At 38.3% G+C, this 27,954-nt stretch overlaps 2 protein-coding genes across 3 annotated transcripts in view; both read right to left on the reverse strand.

The window, feature by feature from the left end:
• Positions 1-173: 173 nt before the first annotated feature.
• On the reverse strand, positions 174-2,097 carry LOC120420571 (probable arginine--tRNA ligase, mitochondrial). The gene is made up of 2 exons (XM_039583649.1): positions 1,957-2,097; positions 174-1,899 (listed from the first exon to the last, which is right to left on the reverse strand). Exon 2 carries the CDS (start codon positions 1,897-1,899, stop codon positions 226-228), a length of 1,674 nt encoding a protein of 557 aa, XP_039439583.1. The 5' UTR covers positions 1,957-2,097; the 3' UTR covers positions 174-225.
• Positions 2,098-6,013: 3,916 nt separating this feature from the next.
• The window catches only part of LOC120420570 (TOM1-like protein 2), a 27,934-nt gene continuing 5,993 nt past the window's right edge, over positions 6,014-27,954 (reverse strand). Inside the window, exons 2-8 of one of the 2 annotated variants that reach the window (XM_052709572.1) lie at positions 10,882-11,333; positions 10,730-10,810; positions 10,502-10,671; positions 9,991-10,437; positions 9,866-9,926; positions 7,350-7,400; positions 6,014-7,276 (exon numbers count right to left, since the gene is read on the reverse strand). In XM_052709572.1, coding sequence (XP_052565532.1) covers positions 7,043-7,276; positions 7,350-7,400; positions 9,866-9,926; positions 9,991-10,437; positions 10,502-10,671; positions 10,730-10,810; positions 10,882-11,333 — 1,496 coding nt within the window. In that variant the 3' untranslated portion in view covers positions 6,014-7,042. The remainder of the gene's footprint in view (positions 7,277-7,349; positions 7,401-9,865; positions 9,927-9,990; positions 10,438-10,501; positions 10,672-10,729; positions 10,811-10,881; positions 11,334-27,954) is intronic. The other variant, XM_052709573.1, reaches the window with a different exon arrangement.

Here is a 27,954-nt window from a genome sequence, read left to right on the forward strand (position 1 = left end):
AAATTTTGCAGGTTATTTGAGAAAATTGACAGCTGAAATCTCTAATGTATTACTACACTGATGTTTTTGGAAAAACAACCCAATGACAATTTAATGATATATCATAATACGTAACAAAAAAATTGCAAAACACAAAAAAAAAAGTTGACAGGAAAAATATGAAAAACCAAAACTCAAAATTCATCAGTACTTTATTTTTCAACTTGAATCATATGAATAACAATACTACATCTCCTCCAAAGGCTCAAGTCCCAAAATTTCCATTCCACGCCGGAGAGTCTTCCTCGTCGCTCCAAACAGCAGCAACCGTTGCAATCGCCTCTCCCGCGAAGGTTCGTTCATCACGTGCAACGTCTGCAACGCCCGACTTGTGGCATTGCACAGCCCAAACAGATAGTTGACCAAGATGCAAGCTTCCCGACGTTCGGCTGCTTCCGCCAGGACATCTTCAAATTTGACCAGTTCGCAGACTAGCGCGAGAGCCTCCGGTTCGGGCAGGTGTTCCGGTTTGCACTCGATGGCGGGTTGTTCGGCCGCGTTCTTCTCCAAACTCGAAAGTCTGCAGTGGGTGTACTGAAGCTTGATGCCGGTGTCCCCATCGGATTGCAGCGCGCGGTCCCAGGAAAAGTCGTAATCCCGCGTGCGACGTTGTTTCAGGTCGTTCACCACGACGGCGGTCGTCCCGAGGATGGTTGCTACTTTGGGATTGTTCAAGGCGTTTGATTTCGTCGTTTTGGTGTTGAGTTGTTTCTGCTTCATTTGGGCTTCCGCTTCGTCCAGGATGTCCTTCAAGAAGACGACGGTTCCTTTCCGAGTGCTCATGCCTAGAACTCGACCAAACTTTACGTGGCTAACGCTGGCTGCGTAACTTAGGTTAAGCTGTTGTGCGATGGATATTAGAGCTGAGAAGTGATCACTTTGGGAGTTGTCTACCACGTAGAACGCGTTGTCAAACCGGAACCGTTCGAACCGATCCATGAGGGCGGCCACGTCACGCGTCAGGTACAGCGTTGTCCCGTCGCTTTTCACGATGGGAACATTTCGATTTCCTACTTTTACCACCTTTCTTCCATCTTCCTGAGTGACTAAAACTTTTTGTTCTCGCAAGAGATTTATTACGTGACTGATATCTTTAACTCCATATTGGGATTCCCAATGATACTGGTCGAATCTAGTTCCAAGTCTCTCATAAACCTGTTTCAGCTCATCAACCGTGTACGATCGAAAGTCTGACCACGTGTCGAGTTCACTGAATGTTCCGTTTTCCAGTTCCGAAAAGATCTGCCTTGCTCTGTCCTGCAGTTCGGGACTATCCTCCGCCTTTCCATAAGCATAAACGTACGCTTCGTACAAACTCTCGATAGGATTTCTTCGAATGTCCTCTCTAGACAAGCCTTTCAGATCAACGCCCAGCTTCAAATACCCAAACTGCGTTCCCCAATCGCCCAAGTAGTTCAACCTGACCACATCATGTCCCAGATGGTCGTACAGATTGGCGAGAAAGTTCCCGATGATCGTCGATCGTAAATGTCCGGCGTGAAACGGTTTGGCAATGTTTGGCGAACTGAACTCAACCAGCGTCTTCGGAGGATTCGCCGGACTTTTCCTCTCCAAAGACAAATTTCCCAGCACTTCGTGGACAAACCGATTTCGGTGCAACCGGCAAACCAGCTTCTGGTTGCGCCCTTGCTGAACTACAGTCGCATTCTCGATCAAATTGTTCCACTCGGGACAGCCTTCAGTCGACCGGAGGTTCCCGATCTCTTGGGTGATGGGCAGGTGAAGCTCCGGTTGGCTGCTAGCTTTTGAAATGCAAAACTGGGGTCGGTTCGTTCGCGATTCCTTGCCGACCAGCCGAGCAAGGCCATCCGTTATCACTTTTCGGTAGTTTTGCGACATCTTAAAGAAATTATTGAATGATTTTTGATTCAATAGAATTTACGGGAACTGGCTTACCTAACTATTGTATGGAACCGATATTAAATTTTCCGAGAATATTCAGTTTTGTTTGAGACAGTCGAAACAGCTGATAATTTGCGGCACTTTTGTTTTGATTCTTGACGTTTCTCTGCAGATGCATCATGTTGTATGATTCTGCTCGGGTCGTGTGACTGCACTGGTCCAAAATATAGAATTAATTTTAAATACTTTTCACATAAAAGCTCGTAGCTCGACCAAAAAAAAAAAAAAAAGGATCAATTGGGTACTAAAGCCCTATGCCAATTTTTATGTACAACGGTAAAAAACACGATTAAAAACCATTTCTGATCACTTTTTTTCATTTTGATGCAAATTTTTTTTTTAACAAGACAACATTTTTTCGATGGATCAACTATGGTCCCCTTGGAACGACCTGTCAAGTAGGAGCTTTTCTGTCAAGAAAGACCGCGAGGTTAATTTTTCAAAATTGATTTAAAAATCCATTTTAAGCTCTTTATGGTCGTACAAAGGGTCATTGTACTTAGAAAAATAAGCTTTATTGCTGTGAACAATAATATCAGCAATCTAAGCTTCATTTTAGGACCCAATTTAAAAAAAACTTTGTTTTTTTAACGCTATGACACGAAAAAGCTTTATATTTTTTATTTGTATGTTTATGCAGTTATGTAGCTTACACACATTTCTAAACCCCTGATAAATGATTGATATTCCAAAACCCAGTCACGAAATGTTCTAGCAGAGCTGGTTCTACCAGATTTCTGCTAGAATGATAGAATATTGTTGCTATAGCTATAGTTTGCTGTTAGAATATCCCGCTTTGTTAGAACTCTGATAGAGGGGGGGAGGAAGATGGGTCTGAGATTTTCAAAAAAGTGTCTACCTCAGTGCGCAATGGGCGAAATGGAACCCAAAATCGGACTTAAGGTGAAGCCGTCGATCATTTTTGAAGAAAGTTGATCATCACTATAAAATATTCTGTATTAAATTAAATTTGACGAATTTCAGCACCAAAAGGAATCAGCATGTGACGGTTGTTGCCTTCTTGAAGCCACTGAAGGAATTTTTGATCTAAATCAATTGTGCTTCAAAATTTATATAATTTTGTGGCACAGTCATTGACGGCCTAGTTGACAATCATTGATTAATGACGATTTCCATAACTTCACAAGGAATGGGATAATCGCTACCAAAAGGAATCAGCATGTGTAGGGCACTATTCTTAACAACTTGTTGAATGAATTTTGTCAAAATATTGAAAGCGACGCAAAATTTATATCTTTGAACGAAACATCATGAAGTCTTCACGTTAATTGAACGCGGCTGGTTCCCTGGTATGAAAAATAGTGTTTCCTATGTAAAAAAATCCGGGGAATCGATTGGAGATGGTTTCATCCACCGCATGAAACGGTAAAGGGTCAATTTTGCCCCAATTCCTCATTTTTTCCTGAAAATCGGTCTATATTTAGAGCGGAGGCTTTATTCGGCCATCCAAAATGCACGTAACTTATGTGAAAATGTCCCATAAATCCAGTAAAAATAACCACTTGCACCGCAAAAATCATCTAGGGTCCATTTAACCCCAATTCCGCTATAAAAGCATTTTTGGCCGTTTTCAAATGTTAGTTCAAATTTTAAAAATCTGAAAATATTTTTATCGTAAAGATCAGACAATTTTAAATAAGAATGACGATTTGCTCTCGATAGTTTGACACATTTATGTTGATATAGAAATTAAACTTAACAAAAAGATTGAAGAATCAGTTTTGGGCCAATTTCCAAACGTAGAATAAACTGCCATTTACATAATTTTTATTTTAATCAACTAAAATGTGTCAAACTATCAAGTGCAAATCGTCATTCTTATGTAAAATTGTCTGATCTTTACGATAAAAATATTTTCAACCGTAACATTTGAAAACGGCCAAAAATGCTTTTATAGTGGAATTGGGGTTGAATGGACCCTAGGTGATTTTTACGGTGCAAATGGTTATTTTTACTGGATCCGTGAGACATTTTCACATAAGTATACACTCAAACCCCGATGGTTTGACACCTACTGTTGTGAAACGAACGGGGTCACTTTTTAGTTTGACACCCCTTTTACACGGAATTCACACACACTACCAAACGTTTGTTTTGATAGTGTGAGTGAGCGCCTTGTAAAAAGTGACAGTTCGTCACTTTTTAGTTTGACTTTGACCAACCAACGGGGTACAAACTAAAAAAGTGTCAAACGAAAAAGTGACCAACCACCGGGGGTTGAGTGTAGTGCATTTTGGATGGCCGCATAAAGCCTCCGCTCTAAATATAGACCGATTTTCAAGAAAAAAATGTAAAAACATAAATAATTGGGACAAAATGGACCTTTTGCCGTTTCGTGCGGTGGATGAAACCATCACCAATCGATTTCCAAGATTTTTTTTACATAAGAATTACTATTTTTCATACCAGGGAACCAGCCGCGTTCAATTAAGTCTGATTTTGGGTCCCATTTCGCCCACTGTGCAGTGTTTTTCAACCTTTTGCGATCCATTACCCGCTTGACTGGTTTGCAAGAACTTCATATCTCGTGTGAGTTTTCGAAAAGCCGTAAGAGCCACCGTGGCCTCCAGCACTAGTTTTTGTTTTTCTACAAAATGAAACAATATTTCATTTGTTTTAAGTTTAGGGCGACTGGAGGATGTGTAGATGAACAATCTCAAGCATTTTTGAAATTTGTGTTTCGTAAGTAGCTCAAATACCGATGGAAAAGGGGCTTTGTTTATTAATGGCACTTAGGTCTTTTTGAAAACTAATCCGAGATATGTACAAATATTAAATAAAATTAATACTTGCAGCAGAAGACAGATTACTCTAAAAAATGTGAGGAATTCAAACAATCTTAAATAATATTTGAAAAACTTTTTTCAATTTCCAATTATTTTTCAAAAAAATGTTCTTGTTACAAGTGTACATAAATCTCACGGAAACCAGCAAAAATAAATCGGTCACAAAAAAATCTGCTTGTGTCAAAAAAAAAATACAAATGCCTGATAAATATTTAAAAAAACATACATTTTTTCAAGAAACTTCAAAATTCACAGAAATTGAAACATTAATAATTATTACACATATTGTTATTACTAATCAACGAAACTGAAAATTGCAAAGAATGTGTCACATAATGATTTTTAAGACATTGAATTTCTATTGAACCCTCATTCCCCCCTCATGGCCAAATTGTACGTATTAGAAACGAGGGGAAATTAAAAAAATCCTCACCGGTTGAGAAACACTGATCTACCTGGATGGTCCATAAACAGTATGAAAATGATCTAAAATGCCTTGAGAAGAAATTCTGGGGTTTTTTTTAAAGGTCCAATAAACCAAATTTTCAGTTTTTGCTTTTCGGGTGTTTTTCAATACCTCTGACGGTTTCAAAAACACCCAAAAAGCAAAAACTGGAAAGTTGGTTTATTGGACCTTTCTTTAAAAAAAAATCTAGAAATTTTCTTACAGATTTGGAAGTATTAAATGGAAAATTATTGAAAAAAATGTGCACAATGTGGAAAATATATCCATTTGTTATTTTGCACAAAAACAAAAAAAAAACAAAAATAGCTGGAAAAATTGGGCAAAACCCACATTTTTACCATTTAATTCTATCTTAAATGTATCATCACTCAAAATCAGGATAAAGCTAAATTTGATTCGGCTTTTTTTTTTAATCTACGTTTTTAAAACGGCTCTGTAGAAGTTATTAAAGTTTATCGCTCTTATTTGTAATCCTCTTGTAATCAGAAACGTCCAAAAGTTACATAAGACAATTTAGGGTATAATGGCAGTGTGTGAACTAAAAAATTGGTTCTCAAGAGAAAAACTTGGGCAATAAAAAATAATCCAAACTAACCGATAGGGATGTGATATCTTTCACTGGCAACTGTACGCATGCTGCATTCGCATTAGCTTGTATTTGCTGTATCCTTTCTAGTACATTCTGATTTTCAATAATAATGATGTTTTAATATATATTAAATATAGTTTCGGTGACAACAAAAGCACTTTCTTGGTTACCGTTCGTCCAGCGCGTGCGTTTTTATTTTAATTCACGTTCACACGAGAAAGAGTCTAATCCTCGTATAATAGGAGTTTGTTTTTTTTTCTTCTTCTGAGAGTTATGTATTAATTAGCTTTGCCTTTTTTAAATCTTTTTAATTATATACTTTTTCCTGACCACTACAACTACTAAACGTTTTTTGTGTGTACTTTTTTTGTTTTTGGTTGGGATTTCTAAAACTGCTGTGAGTTGTGTATGGCTGCCGAAATCAGAAATTAAATAGTTAAAATACAAACATACAAAACCCTTCCTACAGATCTAGCGGCGGCACGCACTAGCGAGCGTTCGGTGGTGCAAACTTTGTACAAGGGGTGAAACTAATTATTGGAATGAAACCATCCAAAGTTGTACATTAGAAACGAGGGGAAATTAAAAGTTTTAATTTTCTAAAATGCGTGGTATTTATGTCCCCTTTTTTAAATGGCATAACAGTTACCGTATCTTTTGGCCTAAATCACTCGCGACTTTATCATTTTGACGAAAAAGAATAATTTGCTTTCTGGAACTGTAAGCTATTGTTGTTTTGTGAGAGTTTCAAAATAGTTCTATGGACATTTAAATTGTTTGGGATAAACCTGTTGGGTGGTTATTATTTGCGTGCTCGTTATACTCGTTTGCCGAGTTCCAATCTGTAGTGCTTAAATCGTGAGTTTATCTTAAACTTTTATTTTTAAAGGGTAATTTGCGTCGTTTTATTAGTTTAAAAACAGTTTGGAAAACAATATAAATATAAATACAATCATCAATAGACTTTAAATATGGCGTTATTTTAGCTTTTGTACGCCCCTGTCCTGGCCACCGGAATGCATCCCACAATCCGTGAGTCTCCGGCGGCCTGCGGTCACGTCCGTTACCGTCACACTAAATACACATCATCTTACACGCACACAACAAGGGTGGTTTGTTGGCCTTTGCATCCAGAAAAACACAAGAAACAAACACATCTATCACATACCGTAATGTCGTCGTCGTCGTCGTTCAACCCGAATGTCCAGGCTCTCCTCCTCACAGCGCCAGCAGGCCGTCGTCTTCGTCGGACTTCTTTTTGGTGCTTTTGGCCGTCCCGGACCCGACCTGGCTCGAGATCGACGGCAGGTTGTCGGCGACGGCGGCCCGCTCGGCCAGGAACTTCTCAAACTCCTTGCTGGTGAGACTTTCCTCGGGGCCACCACCGTTACTGCCGGACCCGGTGGCACTACCGCCGCCGCCCTCCAGCTGCTCCAGGTGATCGATGTCATCCTGAGGAAAGAAATTCAAGAAATTGCAAAAAGGAATTGTGATAGGGAGGGTCAATGTAATGCTACGGACTTACCGGATTACCCAACCATTGCTCCATTTCATCAAACTCGGAGTCGCGGGCGTTCTGAGAGTGTGGAGTGTGTTTGGGTTTATGATGCGAATGATGGTGAGCAAGCGATCCCAAATATGCAGCATGATTGAAGTGGATTTGAGTTGGTTTTAGAGTTGAAAGAGAGAAATACCACCGACAATCACAAAAAAGAAAAGCGAATAATTTGTAGAGTTTGAGTGTGAAAAATATATACAATTGGGAAAACGAATGCTGTGTTTTGTGTGTTTGTGTGAGCTTAAAAGTGTGTGTGTGTAACAAATCGTGATTCTCTATTTGTGTGTTTATCGAAGCAGAATAATAAATAACAAAACAAATGTACAATTATTTAAATAAAAAAAAACAAAATTGAAAATACACCAGAGCATAGAATGCAATGCTAAATATTTTGCCAAATGATTGTCATTTTATTTTACTTTTACCAAGATTTAGGTTTTGATCGCCTCAAATTTCACAAACATTCTAAGTCTCAAAGCCTATCTGCGATATCGAATGCCGCCATGTCCACCATATTTGTTTAAAAATATGTAGTTGATGTGGATTAAAAGCTGCTCAGATAACAATAATCTTTTTCATTGTTTCTTGATTTCTGTGATTTAATTTCTCAACGAAACCTCAAAACAAAAATAAAGAGAGTACATATTGATTTTGAAGAGGGTTTTTGTACCAGTGCATTTTTCTCATTCAAAAGATTGCTACACGGAAAACGTCTTTCTCGGAGAAATGGTTTCGCCGTCAATATTATTTGAGTCGTTACCATAACCCTTTCAGGCCTGATTTTTTGTTTTCAATATTCAGTAACAACATTTCAAAAGGGCGAAACCTACGATCCTGCCGTTTCGGGAAAATCAACATTCAAAATTTTGCAATTCCGATCAATTCCTATTTCCACAAAAAAGCATGAAAACCACCATTTTTGTCAAAACGTAATAGAAAATAGCAATAATTTCATCATAGAGAGCAATTTGAAATTAATTAAGGTGTTTTTGCTATCAAAAATTGAGAAAAACAAATTACGCCTTTTTGAAGAGCGTGCCTTCATTTTCGCCCCATCGCTTAACCCAGGTTACGCCACAAAGCAAAAGTAAACAACAGATTCGCTCTTTTGTTTTTATTCATTTTTCGGGTTTTTTTTTAAGTGGTGAAACAACTATTTTATCATTGTGAAACGTTACAGTCAGTGATAATAACAGTGATATTTGCAACCTCAGTGATAAAAAATTGGTCTAGAAAGCCTTCATAAGGAGTCCGATTCAGGCCAAGACTTGTTGAGCTAGGATACACCGTAAGTAGCAAGTTGGTTTGACGATGTGGTCTATATTGAAGTGACGTTCCTTGGGGTGTCCCCGCCGGAAGTGGGAGACATGACACCCCGCGACACCATCCTGCCTTCTCAATCTTTGCATAGCTTCGATGGTTACGGAGGCGATGATTTTGTACGGCATTCCTCCTAAACCTCCCTACACTAACTTTTTGTCCTGCAACTGCTCGACCCAGAATCTCCGGATGTCCCAAGAACCGGTAAATTATGGACCTTCGTATCTAGATTGTGAATCCAGACCAGATCCGGTACTACAATAATTGAAATTAAAAAGTTATGTATTTAGGATCATACAAATCTGTGTTTGTTGTGGAATTGTGGTCAGAGACATCAAAAACATACATTTTGATCCATTTTGAGGATTGTCAGGTTAAAATTCACTAAATTATAACGAAATTTTAGTGTTTCTAAATAAACGTCGGTAACACAAGGACGGAAACTCAATTTGGTTTGTTTTGATTGATGTTGTTGATTAGCCCTTTTGTTTTTTGCTTGTAAAACTACATAGGGGAACTATACCCTTTCTCAGCCTATTTCTATTATCAGCCTATCAGCACTTTGATCATGAATAACAGCTTTCATAAAGTGTTTTTGACTGTTCCAAAGTAATAAATAGCTCAAATAAAAGTGAGCAAGCAACTCTCCATTGTTGATATATCTGAAAATGTTGATTTAATAGCGGAAAACTTCAAAAGTGATGAGAATTGGTCGAACGGCTTAGAGTGATTAAAATGGGTATATTTCCCCTATTTTCGGAATTTTGTGATGATGGAGGGTGTTTTAGAATCAGTTTTGTTCGCTTTATATGATTCTGACAAAAACTCAGTTTGTTTACATCTGAGGGTTTCGCCCTATTGAAAGGTTGTTACAGTATTCTTTATGTTAATGATACATAGAATAGTTATTTTTATAACGAAAATATTATAGGCTAGTTTTGGAAATTTTGATGTTTGGGTCATATATGACCCAACAGGGCTGAAAGGGTTGAAAGGGGTTTGCTTTTAATAATTAATTAAAAATTAATAATTATTCGAGTATCTATCATAGTAACTTATTCAATTATAATATATAAAAAAAATACCTTTTAAACACATTTCACACAAAAAACACAACACATTAAACAACATTCGAACAAAACATTCCGTCAGAGCATACGTACCAATGGTGCCGATTTGTTCTGCCCTGTAGAATCTGCCTTGGGTGCGTCCTTGCTGTTGTCCCTAAAAAATCCAAATTATAAGTAATTACCAATCTTCACACAAGACCTCGTCAAATCTCCCTCACCCGGTGGTATTGCGCGACTGGGCAAAAATGTCAAACTCGTCCGTCACCACGTCCGGTTGACCAGCCGCCGCCTTCCCGGTGCTGTTGGCCGCCCCGGACTGGGCCGTTACGCTGCTCAGCTGGGACAGCTGCGACGCCGCCGTCAGGTTGAGTCCGGCCATGGCACCGGTTACGCCAGCACCACCACCACCGGTGGCTTCATCACTCAGATCGATCAGCGATTCCTTCTTGTCCGCTGCTGCCGCCGCCGGGGTTGGAAGTCCCATGGCCGCGCCGAGGATCGCCGACGGAGTGGTCGATGAGGCCGTTTTGGGATCGCGGTTCTTCTCGAAGCGGGCGTGCCGCAGGAAGAGATTGTTCAGCTCGTCGTTTAGTCGGAGCAATTCGGCGGTAAGCTCGTCGTGGTTTACCTTGCCCAGCAGTTCAACGATGCGGTTTTGCATTTCACTGTGGGGTTGAAAAGGGGTCTTGAATATCTTAGGCTTAGCTCTACGGGGGAAGGGTTACATACCGGCAAGTTGCGACCAGTTCGGTCAGCAGCTGATAGTCGGAAGGATCCTCCTGGCCGGGTTTAAGTTCCGTCAGCATGTCACCCAGCACGGTCATGTTCATCGTGACGATGTCGAGCTCAGATTGGAGTTTAGCTATTTGGTCTTGCGACATGGACGATGGTGGCGGCATCTACCAAGAAAGAAAGCATCATCAATTATTCTCTAAACGAAAAAGTTCAACGACTTACAGCTGGCGAGCCTGGCGTTTGGGAAGCGTGGTGGGGAGAAACAGATATGCTGCTTTCGGTGGCCGCTCCGTCTGGAACACTCTACAAAATCGAAAAAAAAAACAATTCAATATTCAGTCACCAACTAAACCCTTCGCCACCACACAACTCACCCGCTGAGGAGTGTAAATCGGTGCCAGCGAGTCCAGGTCGGTGGCGGGAAACTCAATGCCCTTGTTCTTCAGCTCGTGGTACACCTGGCACACCCCGTTCAGATCCGGCTGCGAGCGGAACGCGTCCGCCCAAACCTGAATCAAGCTCAGCACCTTCTCCTGCACGATGGGTGGCGGGTCGTTCTTGGGACCGATCAATTTGACCAGCTCCTGGATGAACTCCTTGGTGGCCACCAGCACGTGGAACGCCTTGCCGCAGTTTTTGACGCACGTTTCCAGCACCGTCAGTGTGTACATGATGACGGTGTAGTTTTTCCCGGCGTTCTGCGTTAACCGCTTCCGGATGGCCTTCATCGCGTCCCGCGCCCCGTCCGAGGATTCGTTGATCAGATCGCAAATCTCCATGTTGAGCGCCCAGTTCTCGGACGCGAGGCTCGCATCTGTCGCTTGTTCTGGAAAAAGGTTTTAGTTAATATTAAACATTGTCCTTTGTCATACCGGTCATGTCTGTAACATAGCTACATTTCACGTTTTTGCCTTCCCCACCTTACTGAGGAAAGGCTTTAAAATCACTTGGAAAATAAACTTCTTAATTAGACCTCCTATACCTCACGTATACCAATCACTCTGGACCAAAATCTGAGCAAATGTCTGTTGGGATGTCTCGGTACTGGCTGAATCGATTTTGACCGTTTTGGTCTCATTCTTCTTTTGACATAGGACTATGTCTCTACTTACTATATTGGGGGGCCAGTTCAGAAATTCGATCCAAACCGTCACAAGCGTGCGAAAAAAATGACATATTTCAAACGCTTATATCTTTTCCCCCAATCGATTAATCCAGAAGATTCAATCACCAGTCGAAAGGGGAAGACTTAAGCTATCGTTTTATTACATAATATCTTTGACTAAACATAGTCAAAGCGCTTAAATCATGCAATCAAAATGAGTAAATTGTCAGTACAAATCGGGCAGATGACCAATCAGAGCGAGCGTATGCATTCGAGGCCGCGCCCCTTTTGTGCTGTTCTCCGGCTCTGCCGCTATTTAAGCAGAAAATTTTGCAAAAGAAAGTCACTTTTGAACGAGCACTCGAACTGTGCACGTCGGGCCAGCGCGGATCAGCAGCAGCAGCCAATAGAAGAAGAGGACCAGCAACCAGAAGGAAGAACCACCGACAGCAGAAGGAGGAAATTCGAGCGAAGCGGACCATTGGAAGTCGCTATGATGCGGCGGTTCTCATGAAAAATTGCCAATTCGACAGTGGTGGCCACAACCTGAAGTGGCCGGTGCCCTCGAAGCAGGTTCCCCCGGAGCCCGGGGGGACATTTACAGAACAATACGAGTTGTGGCAATATGGGTATCAAAATTCATGGTTTTCAATACTGAACATGAATATGGCCATTTCTACAGTAGTGGCCAAAACCTGGAGTAGCCGGTGTTCGCAACGCAGGTTCCCCCGGGGCCCGGGGGGACATTTACGGAACCATACGAGTTGTGGAAATAGGGTATCAAAATTCGAGGTTTTTGATACTGAACATGAAAATGGCCAGTTCAACAGTAGTGGCCAAAACCTGGAGTGGCCGGTGTTCGCAAAGCAGGTTCCCCCGGGGCCCGGGGGGACATTTACAGAACAATACGAGTTGTGGCAATATGGGTATCAAAATTCATGGTTTTCAATACTGAACATGAATATGGCCATTTCTACAGTAGTGGCCAAAACCTGGAGTAGCCGGTGTTCGCAACGCAGGTTCCCCCGGGGCCCGGGGGACATTAACCAAAACATCCGAGTTGTGGCAATTTGGGTATCAAAATTCAAGGTTTTCGATTCTGAACATGAAAATGGCCATTTCTACAGTAGTGGCCAAAACCTGGACTAGCCGGTGTTCGCAAAGCAGGTTCCCCCGGGGCCCGGGGGACATTTACCAAAACATCCGAGTTGTGGCAATTTGGGTATCAAAATTCATGATTTTTGATACTGAACATGAAAATGGCCATTTCAACAGTGGAGTGGCCGGTACCCTCATTGAAGGTTCCCCTTGGGGGAACATTTATGACAATTTTGCTGACAAATCTATGAAACAAAATAGAATAATCTCATTCTAAATTTCAATAGCAATCTCCATGGTTACTCCAGAGCAGGGCTTGCGAAATTTCGACATTTTTTGTGATAGCTGACAGAGCACTCCAATCGTCTTCACCACGACAACCTGATTTCTACATTCTGCTTTCGTTCGTTTCACACACAAAGGAAAGAGTGCTACGCAAAGACACTCACACAATCATTGACTTCCCTCCAGGAGAAAAATCGACTAGAGAGCGGTCGTTTGACATTCTACCGAGATTCCGATCGTCTCTCCAATGATAGCAATCATATGATTTCTGTCACCACGCAGCATACACTAGGAAGAGAGAGACAAAAACGAGAGAAAGAGAAAGAGCACGTTGTCTCGTTCGGGCGGCTGCTTGAGTGGTGCTCATTTTTCGTTCGTTTCGTCTTCGGTTTTACGTTCACCGATCGTTGCCAAGCAATGACGGTCATGATAGGCGTTGTGTGTCAGCGATCAAATATCGTTTTGGGAAATGATCGCTGACAGAAAGCTCTATCGAATATCGAGCAATCCCGTTCAGTGATCGATCCCTTTTCAAGCATTGCTCCAGAGCACCACTAATTTTTGGATTCAAAATCAAATTTCTCTGCAACCATTCATTTTTTCAAGCTGCTTCAATCTGCATTAGTTAATATAGAATGTTAACCAATAACCATTTAAATTTCGTCCAATTTGGTTGATCCAGTTACGAGTGATGTGGAAAACGTAAAAAATCTCGATTTTGCTCTGGGCGGGAAGGGGTTTAAATTGCTTGGTCCTATGTCTTTCGGTTATGTCTCTGACATACCATCTTGAACTTTTTTTATATGAAGATATTTTTCTTCCTTATGCTTGTAATATCAAAATTTATTTAAAAAGACAAAAAATCTCTATTTGATTTAAAATGCATAATAAACTTAATACAATGCATTCTAACTAGTTTACAATCGATTTATTTTTTCAATTAACTATTATTTTTAAGCAGTATTTTTTTTTTGGGACCCCCTTTACGTTGGCTTAATTTAATTGAAGTACAGTAGTTGTTCGGTAACTGGGCTAAGAACGTAGCCCAGTCACCGAATGTTGCTCGTTAACTGGGCTGAACAAAAAAAACCATGCATAATATTTTCCAGATGAAATATAAAAATAAAAGTTACTCACATTTATTTACAATGCTTACTTTTCATATTTCTTTAATTGTAACTTGAAATTAAATAAAATTTTGAAAAAAGTTTTTTTATTTATTGAATATGATTTTTGCATCCATTAACACCTCGATCAAAATAATTGCACTTGATTATTTCGGAACTGGCTGCACCGATTTGACCGTCTAAAATCATGATGTTTATCTTCAAAAGTATTGCTAAAAAAAGCCGTTTTAAACTAAGTCCAAAAGGTTGTAAAAATGGTGGTTTTTGAAGAAAAATTGCCATTTAATAAATTTTTGGAAAGGTATTTGAAATACCTTTCCAATGAGCCCAAAAAATTTAAGATCTGGTAATCCTGCCAAAATTTATAAGCTCAGATATTTTGATGAAAAAATATCCGGATTTGTCATGCGACCCATCCTTGAATTGGTACCGAATGAAATGACCTTTCTAACTATATGAATGTAAGGAAGGCAACAACCATCTATAGGTGAATTAAGTATTGTCCGTTTCTCTCAAAGATACACGCCGCGTGGCATTCCAGATTGTGTCGAAGACATTGCAGACAGTGATTTTCTACACTTTTAGTGCAATAAAAAAACATTCCTGGCAGCAATGCCAACCGATTCAAAGAAGAAAATCAATAAAATCAAAATTCGCAGTATGGGATTTGACAGCGCGCATTTGTCGAAAATGTGGCGCATCGTTTCGATGCTGGTTTCCCGCTTGTCTTTTTGGGGAATGCGCGCAATAACTTTTTTTTGTAAGTTTGTAGGACATGATTACACTGTACGAAATAATCCTGCAAAGTTATAACACGGCATTTAAAAAAAATCCTCTTGTCAAATCTCTACGAAATAAATTTTTATTTTTGTATTTTTTAATGCGGCTGAAACTTTTTTGGTGCCTTCGATATGCCCAAAGAAGCCATTTTGCATCATTCATTAGTTTTCCATATAATTTTCCATACAAATTTGGCAGCTGTCCATAAAAAAATGATATATGAAAATTCAAAAATCTGTATCTTTTGAAGGAATTTTTTGATCGATTCGGTGTCTTCGGCAAAGTTGTAGGTATAGAAATCTCCACGGTTTCTCTCACACACACCATGATTCTGTGTTAGTATTTGTATTTGAAGTATTGTTTTGGTTTTGAACGATTGTGATTGGCTGAATTCCAAGCAGCTGATTTTATTTACACTTTTTTTACGCAGACATAGGCAAATCGAGTAGATCAATCGTCTGTAAAAACCAGCTGTTTACCACGTGCTCGTGGTATAACAAAGAACACAGCTGATTTTGACAGCCGAATCATTCCACTCGATTTGCCTTAGTCTGCGTGTAAATTTTGTTACAAACTAACACACTCTGGCGCGTGGATATCTCTATAGAGTTATCTAAGCCCGAGCTCACGCACACTAGCACCCCATTTGTTTTGCTGGCGGGTACAAAATTTAACCTCAATCTATTTCGTGTACGTACACGCAATACATGCGCACGTAGATCATGGCTTTCTACCTAAGGTACTCGCGATTGAGTGTGTAGTAGTGCGGTTGTCAAAATCGCTATCTCTGACTCTCTCACTCCACTGACACTGACATTGTTTATGTTTTGGTTTTCCTGGCACGGTCCATTGTTCTTTTGTTATTGTTTTGGTTTTAGTGGCACGGAGTCATGCACTCACACTAATGCAAAGCAAGATGACGAGTACCTTTGATATACAGCCTTGCACGTAGATAACTCTATAGAGTTATCTAAGCCCGATCTCACGCACACTAGCTTACCATTTGTTTTTGCTGGCGACCACAAATTTTAACCTAAAAATCCATCGTGTACGCACACGCAATACATGCGCACGTAGATAGCTCTATCGAGAAATTAAAAGTGAGAGTGTGTGTAACATGGAGTTAAACTTTCTGTGCAGTTGCTGTGAAGGTTCCCATGGCACTTTGAAAAATTTAACTCCATGTTGCACGCACACACTCTCACTTTTAATTTCTCGATAGATAAGGACTACACTGAAAAAAATGATACGCGTGTTTCTTAATTTCACTTTTTGTCACTAAAACTTGATTTGCAAAAACATAGGGGAGTTTGGGGTAATATGAACAGTGGGGGTAATTTGGACACCCCTTTAAAAATCACCTTTTCTTCGGATATAAAGCGAAAACGGCAATTTAAGTGATAAGGCTAGTACTAGTAATGGCCTAGGAGTATGGACAAACTAAAAAAGTTGGAATAGGTTATGTAGTTTTGGTATAATATATAAAAGTTTCCAAAGGCCGGTTGGCACTGCCTTAAGTTCTAATTTTTGAGGGTTGGGAAATAAGGTTTTGCAGGAATTATATTGCAAAAAAGCGGACATTTTTTGTTTAAGAGGGTTGTTTGAACGATGCCTGAGGTATGTACGTATAAATATTGTGCATTTTATCCATTTTTATCATCAAAAATTGCCATTTTTGATAAAACATGCTATGGGGGTAATTTGGACATACCTGAAAGTCTACCTGTCAGGCAAACAAAAAGTATCTTTCATGGGTGGTTGAGTTTTTAAATGGATTTAGATAAATTTAGAGGGATTTAAAATGTCAGATCGGAATGTGAGCAATAAGATCTTTCAAAAAACCCCTATTTTTTAATTTAGATAAAAAAATTTCAATATTTGAATGGATGAAAATCTGATTAATGCACATTGGGCGTTCAACTAGACTCTAATGTTTTTAATTAATTTCTTTGAAATTTCTAATTTCTATGCTGGTTTTCAATAATATTTAAATTTACGGAATGTAAAACTAAAAAAAATGGTTTCAGGTTAATAAGTTCTATAGAAAGATTGATTTAGATAAATCTAAACGATACCTTAATCACTAAAAGCTAAACTTGTGCCTAATCCAGAATCAATGTTCTAATCAAAATTGATAAATGATTTTATTATGTAACTACACTGAACTATTTGTTTTCTTCCTTTCCGAAATTACCGAATTACCGAATTACACTGAACTATTTGTTTTCTTCCTTTTGAATTATAGTTCTATCACAAAATCATGATTCAAACCTCTGATAAAATATTGTGAGCAAAAAAAAAACTTAAAAACATAGAGCAATCACAAAACCAGGTTGAAGGTTAAAAATCATGCTCAAAACATCAAATGTTAAACTTATTCATCCACATGTGTCCAAATTACCCCACAAAAGGTGTCCATATTACCCCACAAGGCATGTCCAAATTACCCCACAAGGCATGTCCAAATTACCCCACAAGACATGTCCAAATTACCCCATAGGGGTGTTCATATTACCCCCACACAAAAATGTGGGGGTAATTTGGACACCTTTTAATTTTTGCGATAAAAATGAGTTTTTCATCAAAATTTATCGAAATGAATGAAATTTTTCCATCGAATATGATCTCTGTTATCCTCTGGTTTCATTCACATTCCTTTAAAATATCCATACAGCCCGTGGCAGAGCAATTTCCTTAGGGTGTCCAAATTACCCCACACTCCCCTACTATTTTTATGTCTTATTTTATTTTTTTGTATGTTTTTGGGGGCAATGCCAACTTTTCAGAAATTTCTAGAATGTGCAAAAAATCTTTGATTGAGTTATGAATTTTTTAATCAATACTGATTTTTCAACTTCATTTTCCGATGTAAAATACAATTTGCAATCTAAAAAAAACTTAAGTGAAATTTTGATTGAGTGCACCGTTTTCAAGTTATAGCCATTTTTAGGTAACTTTTTTCGAAATAATCGCAGTTATTACAATCAATTTTTTTAATGAACTATTATTTGTTTAGCAGAACCCTGATTTTATTTTTGGAGATTTCCTTTACGTTGATTTAATTTAAATCAAGAACTTCAATTAATATATTTATTTTTTTTAGTTTTACAATAATATTACACCGCCATAATATCAATCGCACTCCCCATTGAACTTTTGTTCTTTAAAAGGGAACACGAAACTAGTTTACGTTACTTGAAACAACATTTGCATGTTGCTAAAATGTTTTCCTATTGTTCATATGCATTTTTAAAAAACTGGAAAGAAACTTTTGAGATGAAATTGACGTTAGGAATTTGTAATTTCGATAATCGGGAAAATCGGGAAGTAAAAAACAACCCTTATTAAACATCATCAATTTCACTTAAATGCATATCTTGTAAAAGCCTTACACTCGTCGAACCTGTTGTTTTTCAGCATCAGGTTGTTATTGGCCTGTACTTGCACTGCTATGGGTACCCCCATGCTTCATGAAGTTCGCTCCACATAAAACACAAACCACATCGTGTTCCTTCGCGGTTCGCAGAGCCCAAAGCTCCCAAATCGAGCTGCTAATGAGAACCGACGTTGTGGAAACCACGACGCACCACCGTCACAGGCATGATGCACATTCATTACCTGACTGATTTTAACCCTTTCTTTCCCCTTTTGGATTGTTCGTTTTCGTTTTCGTTTTACGGAGCAAGGTGGGGGACGCGGCCTCAAGTCAGTCCAAGTCCGGTTTCTTGTGGAAAAAAGGGTAGTGGCCGAACTAGTATTGCATACCAAATGAACACCACCGGAAGATATAGGGGATCGGGAGGGGGGAGGTGAAAGAAAATTAGTGTTGATGTGAGTAGTAAGAACTTGGATGATTTGAGCAGTTACGGTAATCTAAGTTTAACACTGAATAAAGAAAATCTGAAATTGTGATTCAAAGTAAGAAGGCCCGGAATAAATTAAATTATTAGTTAATTAAATAAGAAAATGTAACTAATCGGAGATCTATACAAAAGAAACCTATGATGTATTCCAAATTTAAAGGAAATAAAAAGTACTAGTGTAGACGCGTAGTGAACATTTATAAAGATCCGGAAATATCTTCAAACCGGACATTACAATTAGACTTATTCTCATAGGAAGGAGGAAATATCAGGTAGATTCACCTGACCACAGGGGGGCTACCAAGAACAAAAGGAAATATCAAAGGGTTAATGAGATTAGTGAGAAGGTAGACACCATGTGGCGAGGTAGTTAAAAGGATTACATGACAAGGAAGGAAGTGTGTAAATCTGATTAATCCGTCCCGCTTACTCTTATGCTGATCAATAATTTAAACTATATACTTCAGTAGTGTAACACGTAGGTTTAATGTTATATTGTAAAATTTTCCAAATAAAAGTTAAGTTCGGAGATCACTCCCAAAAACAACTGTTTTACTTCAGTCAATTGAGAACTCCTCATCCTCGTATTGGAACGAGCAGTCTCCAGCAGCCAGCAGTCTCCAGCAGTCACCCGGGATCAGCACCAGCAGTTCTACTTGGAGTCGTCGGCAGCCAGAGCGTAAGTTCCGCAAATTAAAAACGTTTTTACATGGTGGCTCCAGAGAGGATTAGGAGAAGTGCTTGTCGGAATCAAGCACTGAGGACTCCGAGCTTCCGGTCAGTCGAAATCTGATCGTGATCGTAAGTAAAAGCGTGTCCGACGCTATAGAGCGGACAAGTGATCAAGTGTGAGCAGTGTCAGGCTCAGTTAGTGCAGACGAATTATCGTCAAGAGTGTAAAAGCGTCTCCGACGCTCTAGAGCGGTCAAGTGACCAAGTATGAGCAGTGTCAGGCTCAGATAGTGTAGACGAGTTATCGTCAATAGTGAATAATCCTGGACAATAGTCCAGAAGAACACAGTGAACGATCCTGGGCAAGAACCCAGAAGAAGAAGAAAGTAAGAAGAACCTTTTTCAACATTAAAACTTTACTTCAAGTAAAGGGAAGACTGGATGAAAATTCAGAGATCCGCTTGGTTGCAGAAAATCACCAAAAATAGTAAAAAAAAAAAAAACCCTTTTAATAGATAGGTGATTTCAAGAAGTGAAGTGAGTGGTTAAAGGAAGACTAGAAACACATATATAAATAAAAAAAAATATATATAATAAAGGAATAAAAACTGTAAGATTGCAAAGCAGATTTAGTGCAAAGCGAGTGATAAAAAAAAAAAAAATATAAGAAGTAACACAGCGAGGTCGAACATCAAGAAGCAACATCGAGCATCAACATCGACAAAGCAACATCGAGCATCAAGAATCGACGAAGCAACATCAAGCATCAAGGATCGACGAAGCATCATCGAACATAAGGTATTTAGAAATATGGATCACAAATTCATAGTGAATCCAAATGGTAGGTGCAGGAGTTGCACCAATCTTGATGATCAGCACATGCTAATGTGCAGTCATTGTGATCGGTTCTTCCACCTGCAATGTGTAGGACTTGGCCGTATGCCAAATAAGAATGAAAACTGGCACTGCATCAAGTGTGATGCAGTTGCCAAGACTTTACAAAGTTTTGACCAAAAGGTCAAACAATTAGAAAAAAGTATTGAGGATGTTTCAACTAAACCCTCAACAGAAAACAAAGATATATTGACTTGCCAGTTTTTACAAGGCATAGTCAATAAATTAGAAGGACTGTCAGTTCAACCAAGAACTGCAGATTCATTTTTATTTAGGCAAACTTTAATAGACTTGCCAAAATTCAACGGCTCTTTTAAAGATTGGCCAAAATTTAAACAAACTTTCTTTGAAACCACCAAGCTTGGTAATTTCTCTGACATAGAGAACTTAAACCGGCTTGAAAAATGTTTAAAAGGAGAAGCTCTACTTAGAGTCAACTCCCTTTTATCGGATTCTAGTAACGTCAGCAAAATTATGAACGTTCTAGAAGAGCGATTTGGGAGTATTGAACAAATTTACAACGGATTAATGAACGATATTATAAAAGTTCGTAATCCGAGTTATGATAACCCAAAATCCATGGTTGATTTTATATCAGCCATCGGAGATTTGGTTATTAATATGGAGAGTCTTCGTCATGAAGAATATTTAAACGATCCTCGACTAGTTCGGGATCTAATGAAAAAACTTCCACCTGGTCTTCAGAACCAATGGTTAGATAATATAAACGAAGAAAAAACGCTATCATCACCTATCAATCCTTATAAAGCTCCAACGATAAAAGATTTTTACACTTTTCTAAAACCAAAAGAAAAGGTAGCCATTGCAAAATTAGTCGATTCTGATAGTTCAAATTCAAGAACTAAATCAGAACGAATTCTTTACACACAGGATACAAGCCAAATTAGCTGTATCAAGTGTAATTTAAATAATCACAAACTAATACAATGCTTTAAATTCAAAAAAATGACACCAGAAGAAAAGCAAAAATTTGTGACGGAAAAGAGGTTATGCTTCTCTTGTTTAGGAGCAAATCACGTAACAAAACAATGTCGATCTGCTCGAATTTGTAATATAAATAATTGCAAAAGTAAGCATAATAGGATGCTTCATGGAAACAAACCAGATTCTGGATCAGGAAGGGTATCAACAGAACATACAGTAAACTGTCATGTTAAAAGGTACAACAAGGTCTTTTATCAAATTGTTCCAATAACGTTGATAAATGGTAACAACAAAGTTAAAACCTTTGCCTTTCTTGATTCCGGCTCATCAGTAAGTCTCATAAATGCTGATACTGCAGAGCAACTCCAGGTTAAGGGAGTATTTAAACCAATGACATTAGCATGGACAAATGGAGATACCCAAGAGGACTCCAAGAGCATGTCAGTGCAAATAAGCATCAAATCTTCCAACAATAGTAGATTTAACGTTAAAGATCTACGCACTATCGAGAATTTAAAACTTCCAACACAATCTCTAGACATTAACTGTCTTAGAAAGCAGTTCTCGTATTTAAAAGATGTTCAATTAGAATCATATGAAAATGCAACACCTACAATACTATTGGGTTTGCCTCACGCTTACTTGTTCAAAGGGGAAAAAGAAATATCAGGACAATTTTCTGAACCTGTAGCAAAATTGACTAAGTTAGGGTGGGTATTATATGGCAATAGTAAACATGACGCCCATAACAACAACGAACATTTATTTGTAATTTCAGAAGACATAGATGATGAGCAATCAATTAAAGAAATGATGTCCAAATTCTTTTCGGTTGAATCTTTGGGAGTAAAAGTTCCCGAAAACGTTCTTATTTCTAAATCAGATGAACGTGCCTTACAAATAATGGGCAAAACATTAGTACCAACAGAAAAGGGATATGAAATTGGTCTATTATGGAAGGATGACAATGTTAATCTTCCTAATAGCTTCAAAACAGCTCTGAATAGATTCCTCCTTTTAGAAAAGAAGAGCGCTAAGGATCCTTCATTGAAGGAATGGTATAACAATAAAATAGATGAATATTTGGGTAAAGGTTACCTGAGAAAGTTAAGCCCACAAGAATCAGTAGCGGAACTTCCGAGAACCTTTTACCTGCCCCACTTCATAATTGAAAATAAAAATAAAGAACCCCCAAAACGAAGATTGGTCTTCGATGCGGCGGCAAAAATTAACGGTATTTCATTAAATTCTCAGTTGTTATCTGGGCCTGATATGACCGAATCATCTCTAGGAATTAAAATGCGCTTTAGGGAGGAACCAATAGCTGTATCCGGTGATATACAGGAGATGTTTCATCAGGTGGGAATTCGTAAGGAGGATAGAAACTCTCAAAGAATTGTTTCTCGAAAAAATCCTAATGAACGTTTAGACATCTATGAAATGCAAGTAATGACCTTTGGTGCCACTTGTTCTCCAGCCTGTGCACAATACGTAAAAAACACTAACGCAAAACAATTTTTGAACACTTGTCCAGAGGCAGTTGAAGCTATTTTAAAAAATCATTACGTGGATGATTATCTAGACAGTTTCAACGATTTAAACAAGGCAACAAAGATTGTGTTAGATGTGATAAAAATCCACGACAAAGCACACTTTAAGATGAGAAATTTTATCTCAAACTCAAAATCATTGTTGGCAAATTTACCCAGCGATAGAATAACTGCATTGAACGAAATCAAATTAGACATGGACGAGAACGTTTTTGAAAAAGTACTCGGCATGTACTGGAATACGGATAAAGACAATTATAAATTTAAAATAACCGCCAAATTTGATGAGATACAAGATCCTACAAAAAGACAGTTATTGTCGTTTGTTATGAGCATTTACGATCCCCTAGGTTTGATTGCACACATAACGATACACTCAAAGATCATTATGCAAGACCTTTGGCGTGTTGGAATAGAGTGGGATGATAAAATTCCAGATTCAGTAAAAGAAGATTGGTCTACGTGGATAAAACTATTATCTACACTAAACAACCTTAGAATTCCTAGATGTTATTCATATGCAAAGAATATTATCAAAAGAGAACTACATGTATTTTGTGATGCGTCAGCAAGAGCGTACGCTACCGTCATCTATATCAGAACTATACATGATAAGGGAATTGATTTGACAATAGTAGCAGGTAAATCAAAAGTTGCCCCTACAAAAATTATGTCAATACCTCGTTTGGAACTACAAGCTGCTGTATTAGGAACAAGACTAGCAAATACTGTGCAAAAGGAAACACGGTTGGAAATTAATACAATAACTCATTGGTCCGACTCAAAAACAGTTTTAAGCTGGATAAAATCTGAAGTCAGGAAATATAAGCAATTTGTGCAATACAGAATAAGTGAAATCTTAGATACCACAGTAGAGTCTCAATGGCAATACATTGATACAGCCAACAATCCCGCAGACGAAGGAACTAAAATGATAACAACACAATCAAAATGGGTTTCCGGTCCAGATTTTTTGAAAACTTACGATAACCTTTGGAAAATTGGAGATAAAGGTTCCCCAGATCTGAGCCATGAGGAATTACGACCTATTTTTACCATAGCAGCTATAGATAAACCAAATTTTGATTGGTTGAACATTGAATGGTGCTCTGATTGGACCCGTTTAAAAAGGTCGGTATGTATAGTAATGAAATACATAGATTGGTTAAAACATAAATCAAAACAGACAACATTTGATAAAAATATTACAGCCTTTGATATGGAAAAGGCAGAAATAATCCTTATCAAGAAGGCACAATGGGACTCGTTTAGCGATGAAGTGTTGGACTTGACAACTAAAAATAGAATCGAAGAAGAGAGTAATATTAAACCACTAACACCAATCTTAGATAAAAATGGCGCACTGGTTTCAAACACTCGGTACGTCAATGCTAAATGCTTACCATATGGAGCTAGACAACCATATATTTTGCCTAAAGCTCATTATGTTTCACAACTCATTTTGAAAAAACATCACGAAATCTTTTACCATAAAAAGAGAGATGTTGCAATCGCTGCAGTGAGATTGAAATACCATATAATTCAGATAAAAGCAGCTATGAATAAAGTTGTCAATAGATGCCAATATTGCAAAAACAATAAGGCGAAGGCTTACGTTCCACAAATGGCGCCTTTACCTGAATGCCGAATTCAACCGTACGTAAAACCATTTACGCATACAGGAGTAGATTATTTTGGTCCTTACAATGTCTCAATAGGTAGAAGGACCGAAAAAAGATGGGGAGTCGTTTTTACATGTATGACGACAAGAGCAGTTTATTTGGAAGTTGCACACGATCTAAGTGCAGACGCCTTTTTGGTCTGTTTAAACTCCGTTCAAAGCAGACGGGGGAAGATAAAGTTCTTGTATAGCGACAATGGCACCAACTTTGTAGGTGCAGATAATGAGTTAAAGAAAATTCGCTATAGGCTTGCGTCTGATGGAATCGTTTGGACCTTCAATCCTCCATTATCCCCTCATTTTGGAGGAGCATGGGAACGAATGGTAAGAGAAATTAAGTCCTTGCTTCCTAGCGATACTATGCCTGAACATACGCTTAGAGCACTCCTCACTGAAATTGAATTTATTATAAACTGCAGACCACTTACATCTATATCGTTAGATGCAACGGATGACGAACCTATTACCCCGCATCATTTCTTAATGGGATGTGCAGGAAGTACTGAGACGTCACTAAACGATGTTTCTAAAGCCGAAGCCTCAAGGCAACAATGGAAAAGAGTACAACTCTTAGCAAAGAATTATTGGGACAGGTGGTTACACGAGTACCTGCCCACTCAGGCAAAACGATCAAAATGGTCAAAGGTTGTAAAAAATGTGAAAGTTGGCGATATAGCACTTATAGCAGACGACAATCAGAAAGCCAAATGGAAAAAGGGAATGATAATAAAAATTCATACTGGCAAAGACGGTAATGTAAGATCAGCAGTGGTAAAAACCGCTAATGGTGAATATACTAGACCAGTCGTGAAATTAGCAGTTTTAGATGTTTTGGAACCATCTAAACCTAAGGAAACTGAAAAACAAACTAAAAATATACAAGAACAAAACCCAGTACATTTTGTAGGCTATATAAAGGTTATTGAAAAACCAAAAGCCAACTGGGGTATAAGAAAACAAGTAGACATAGATGAAGTTAAAAAATTAGCTTCAAGGTTATCTGCATCCGACCCTAAACCAAAGAGGAGGAAAATTATTAGACCCTGCACCTGGATGAACATTTTAACAACGTTGTATTTTATATGTTTATTCCTTGGAAAATCCCTTGGATTTCAAGGATCTGGATTAATTGCATATGATTGCAGCAATCCTGAGGTAAATTTAACTAGCTACTCTCTCTTGGACGTGGCTTCATGTTTACCACCGACAACTAATCTGTCAACACAGGAAATATATATTCAGGTGTTACAAAAAAAGGTGAACAAGGAGACAAAAGTTTTTCAATGTAAAGTTATAATACAAAGAAAAATTAGGCATTGTGGGATGCATTCGCACACATCGGATTATTACAAAGGGTATGAATACATAGTTAAAGATTTTACTTCAGAGGAATGTAGATATTCACAACAACTGGGAACAATCAAATTAGCGTATGACTTCCACCTTCACGAATTAAAACGCAATGCTACCACTAGAGGGGAAGAGTTGATCGTTGGAACACTTTCCGGTAGCAGTTGCAGAGGTGGGACTTATAAAACTCATCTTTACACCTGGGAAGACGCTCTGGTTTACTACCAATATGAAATTACTCTACGCGATTATACAGCAGTAGTAGATTCAGAAAATGATATTATTCATCTGAGAAATGGTTTAACCTGCACGTACAGCCAAGGAAAATGTCTGGATGCAGAAGATGGGTACTTAACATGGGACATAGAATTCAATAAAAAATGCGAAGAAACTGAATTTGAAGTTTTGTTTGAAGGGGTAGTTAACAAAACCGTGAATAACGAAAATTCAAACCCAATGTATAGTACTATTACTTCCACTCATTTGTTCTCGATACGCACCAAAGATGTAACGAGAATCTGTGGAAGAATAGGGTATACCACTGATCACCCCCGCATTATTCTTTTAGAAACATCTGTTAGAGATTCCCCATTCACGAAATCAAACGTGGTGGGAAGAAATTTTGATCTCTTTACATATTTCAACTCAAAAATTACGTTCGTAGAAAACTACTTCGGACAAAGTATGACGGAGTTGTACAATACTGTAATGACAGAGATGTGTAAAGTCGACAAATCTTTACTAGAAACAAAACTAACATTAGCAAGAATTAATCCAGCTGAATTCGTCTCAAGCATTATAAGACGATCAGGATATACAGCAGTAGCAGCAGGGGAAGTATTACATGTACTCGAATGCAAACCTGTATACGTAACACCCCGGTTTGAGGATAACTGTTACCAAGAGATTCCAGTATTTTATAATAATAAATCCATGTTCATTGCACCAGTAACAAGAATTTTACAAAATCGTGGAAATCAAATTGATTGTACACCAATACTGCCTGCAAAATTTCGCATTGGAGGGAAATGGTACACAGTAGATAACAAATTTAGAGAAACGGTAGCACCGTCTAAAATATCAACAGAAATAGTCACAGCTTGGAAATACACTCCTTTACCAAACTTAATGGAAAGCGGTGTTTATGACTATGACAGTGTAGAGAAAATGAAAAACATGATTTATAATCAGGTAGACAAACGCGTTGCCTCAAATGTGCTTCATAGACTATTAGACGGCCATCAAACAGATCAACAAGGATATCGATTAGAAGCATTAAATGTAGTTGAAAAAGCCCAGAACATTATATACTCGATATTTGAATCATCATATATTATAGGTTTTTGTCGTATTTCATCATTCTTTTCTGGAATAATCATGATGAGTTATATATGTATACTAATATTTAATCCCATGACATGGATAATGATCTACAGGAAGATTAAATGTAACAAAACAAGAGAACAAGCACAGATCAACATAAATTTAGAGACGCATCTGTAATATTTTATTTTGTAAACCATAGGATGATTTACGGGTCCCGGAATGTAGACGCGTAGTGAACATTTATAAAGATCCGGAAATATCTTCAAACCGGACATTACAATTAGACTTATTCTCATAGGAAGGAGGAAATATCAGGTAGATTCACCTGACCACAGGGGGGCTACCAAGAACAAAAGGAAATATCAAAGGGTTAATGAGATTAGTGAGAAGGTAGACACCATGTGGCGAGGTAGTTAAAAGGATTACATGACAAGGAAGGAAGTGTGTAAATCTGATTAATCCGTCCCGCTTACTCTTATGCTGATCAATAATTTAAACTATATACTTCAGTAGTGTAACACGTAGGTTTAATGTTATATTGTAAAATTTTCCAAATAAAAGTTAAGTTCGGAGATCACTCCCAAAAACAACTGTTTTACTTCAGTCAATTGAGAACTCCTCATCCTCGTATTGGAACGAGCAGTCTCCAGCAGCCAGCAGTCTCCAGCAGTCACCCGGGATCAGCACCAGCAGTTCTACTTGGAGTCGTCGGCAGCCAGAGCGTAAGTTCCGCAAATTAAAAACGTTTTTACAACTAGAGAAAAAAAAGAT

The sequence above is a fragment of the Culex pipiens genome, chromosome 3 (genome assembly GCF_016801865.2).
Source record: "Culex pipiens pallens isolate TS chromosome 3, TS_CPP_V2, whole genome shotgun sequence".
In the NCBI taxonomy this organism is placed as follows: Eukaryota; Metazoa; Arthropoda; class Insecta; order Diptera; family Culicidae; genus Culex; species Culex pipiens.

What these genes read in the sequence shown, in the direction of transcription:
- LOC120420571 (XM_039583649.1), bottom strand. Translation starts at nt 1,899, where the DNA reads ATGTCGCAAAACTACCGAAAAGTGATAACGGATGGCCTTGCTCGGCTG.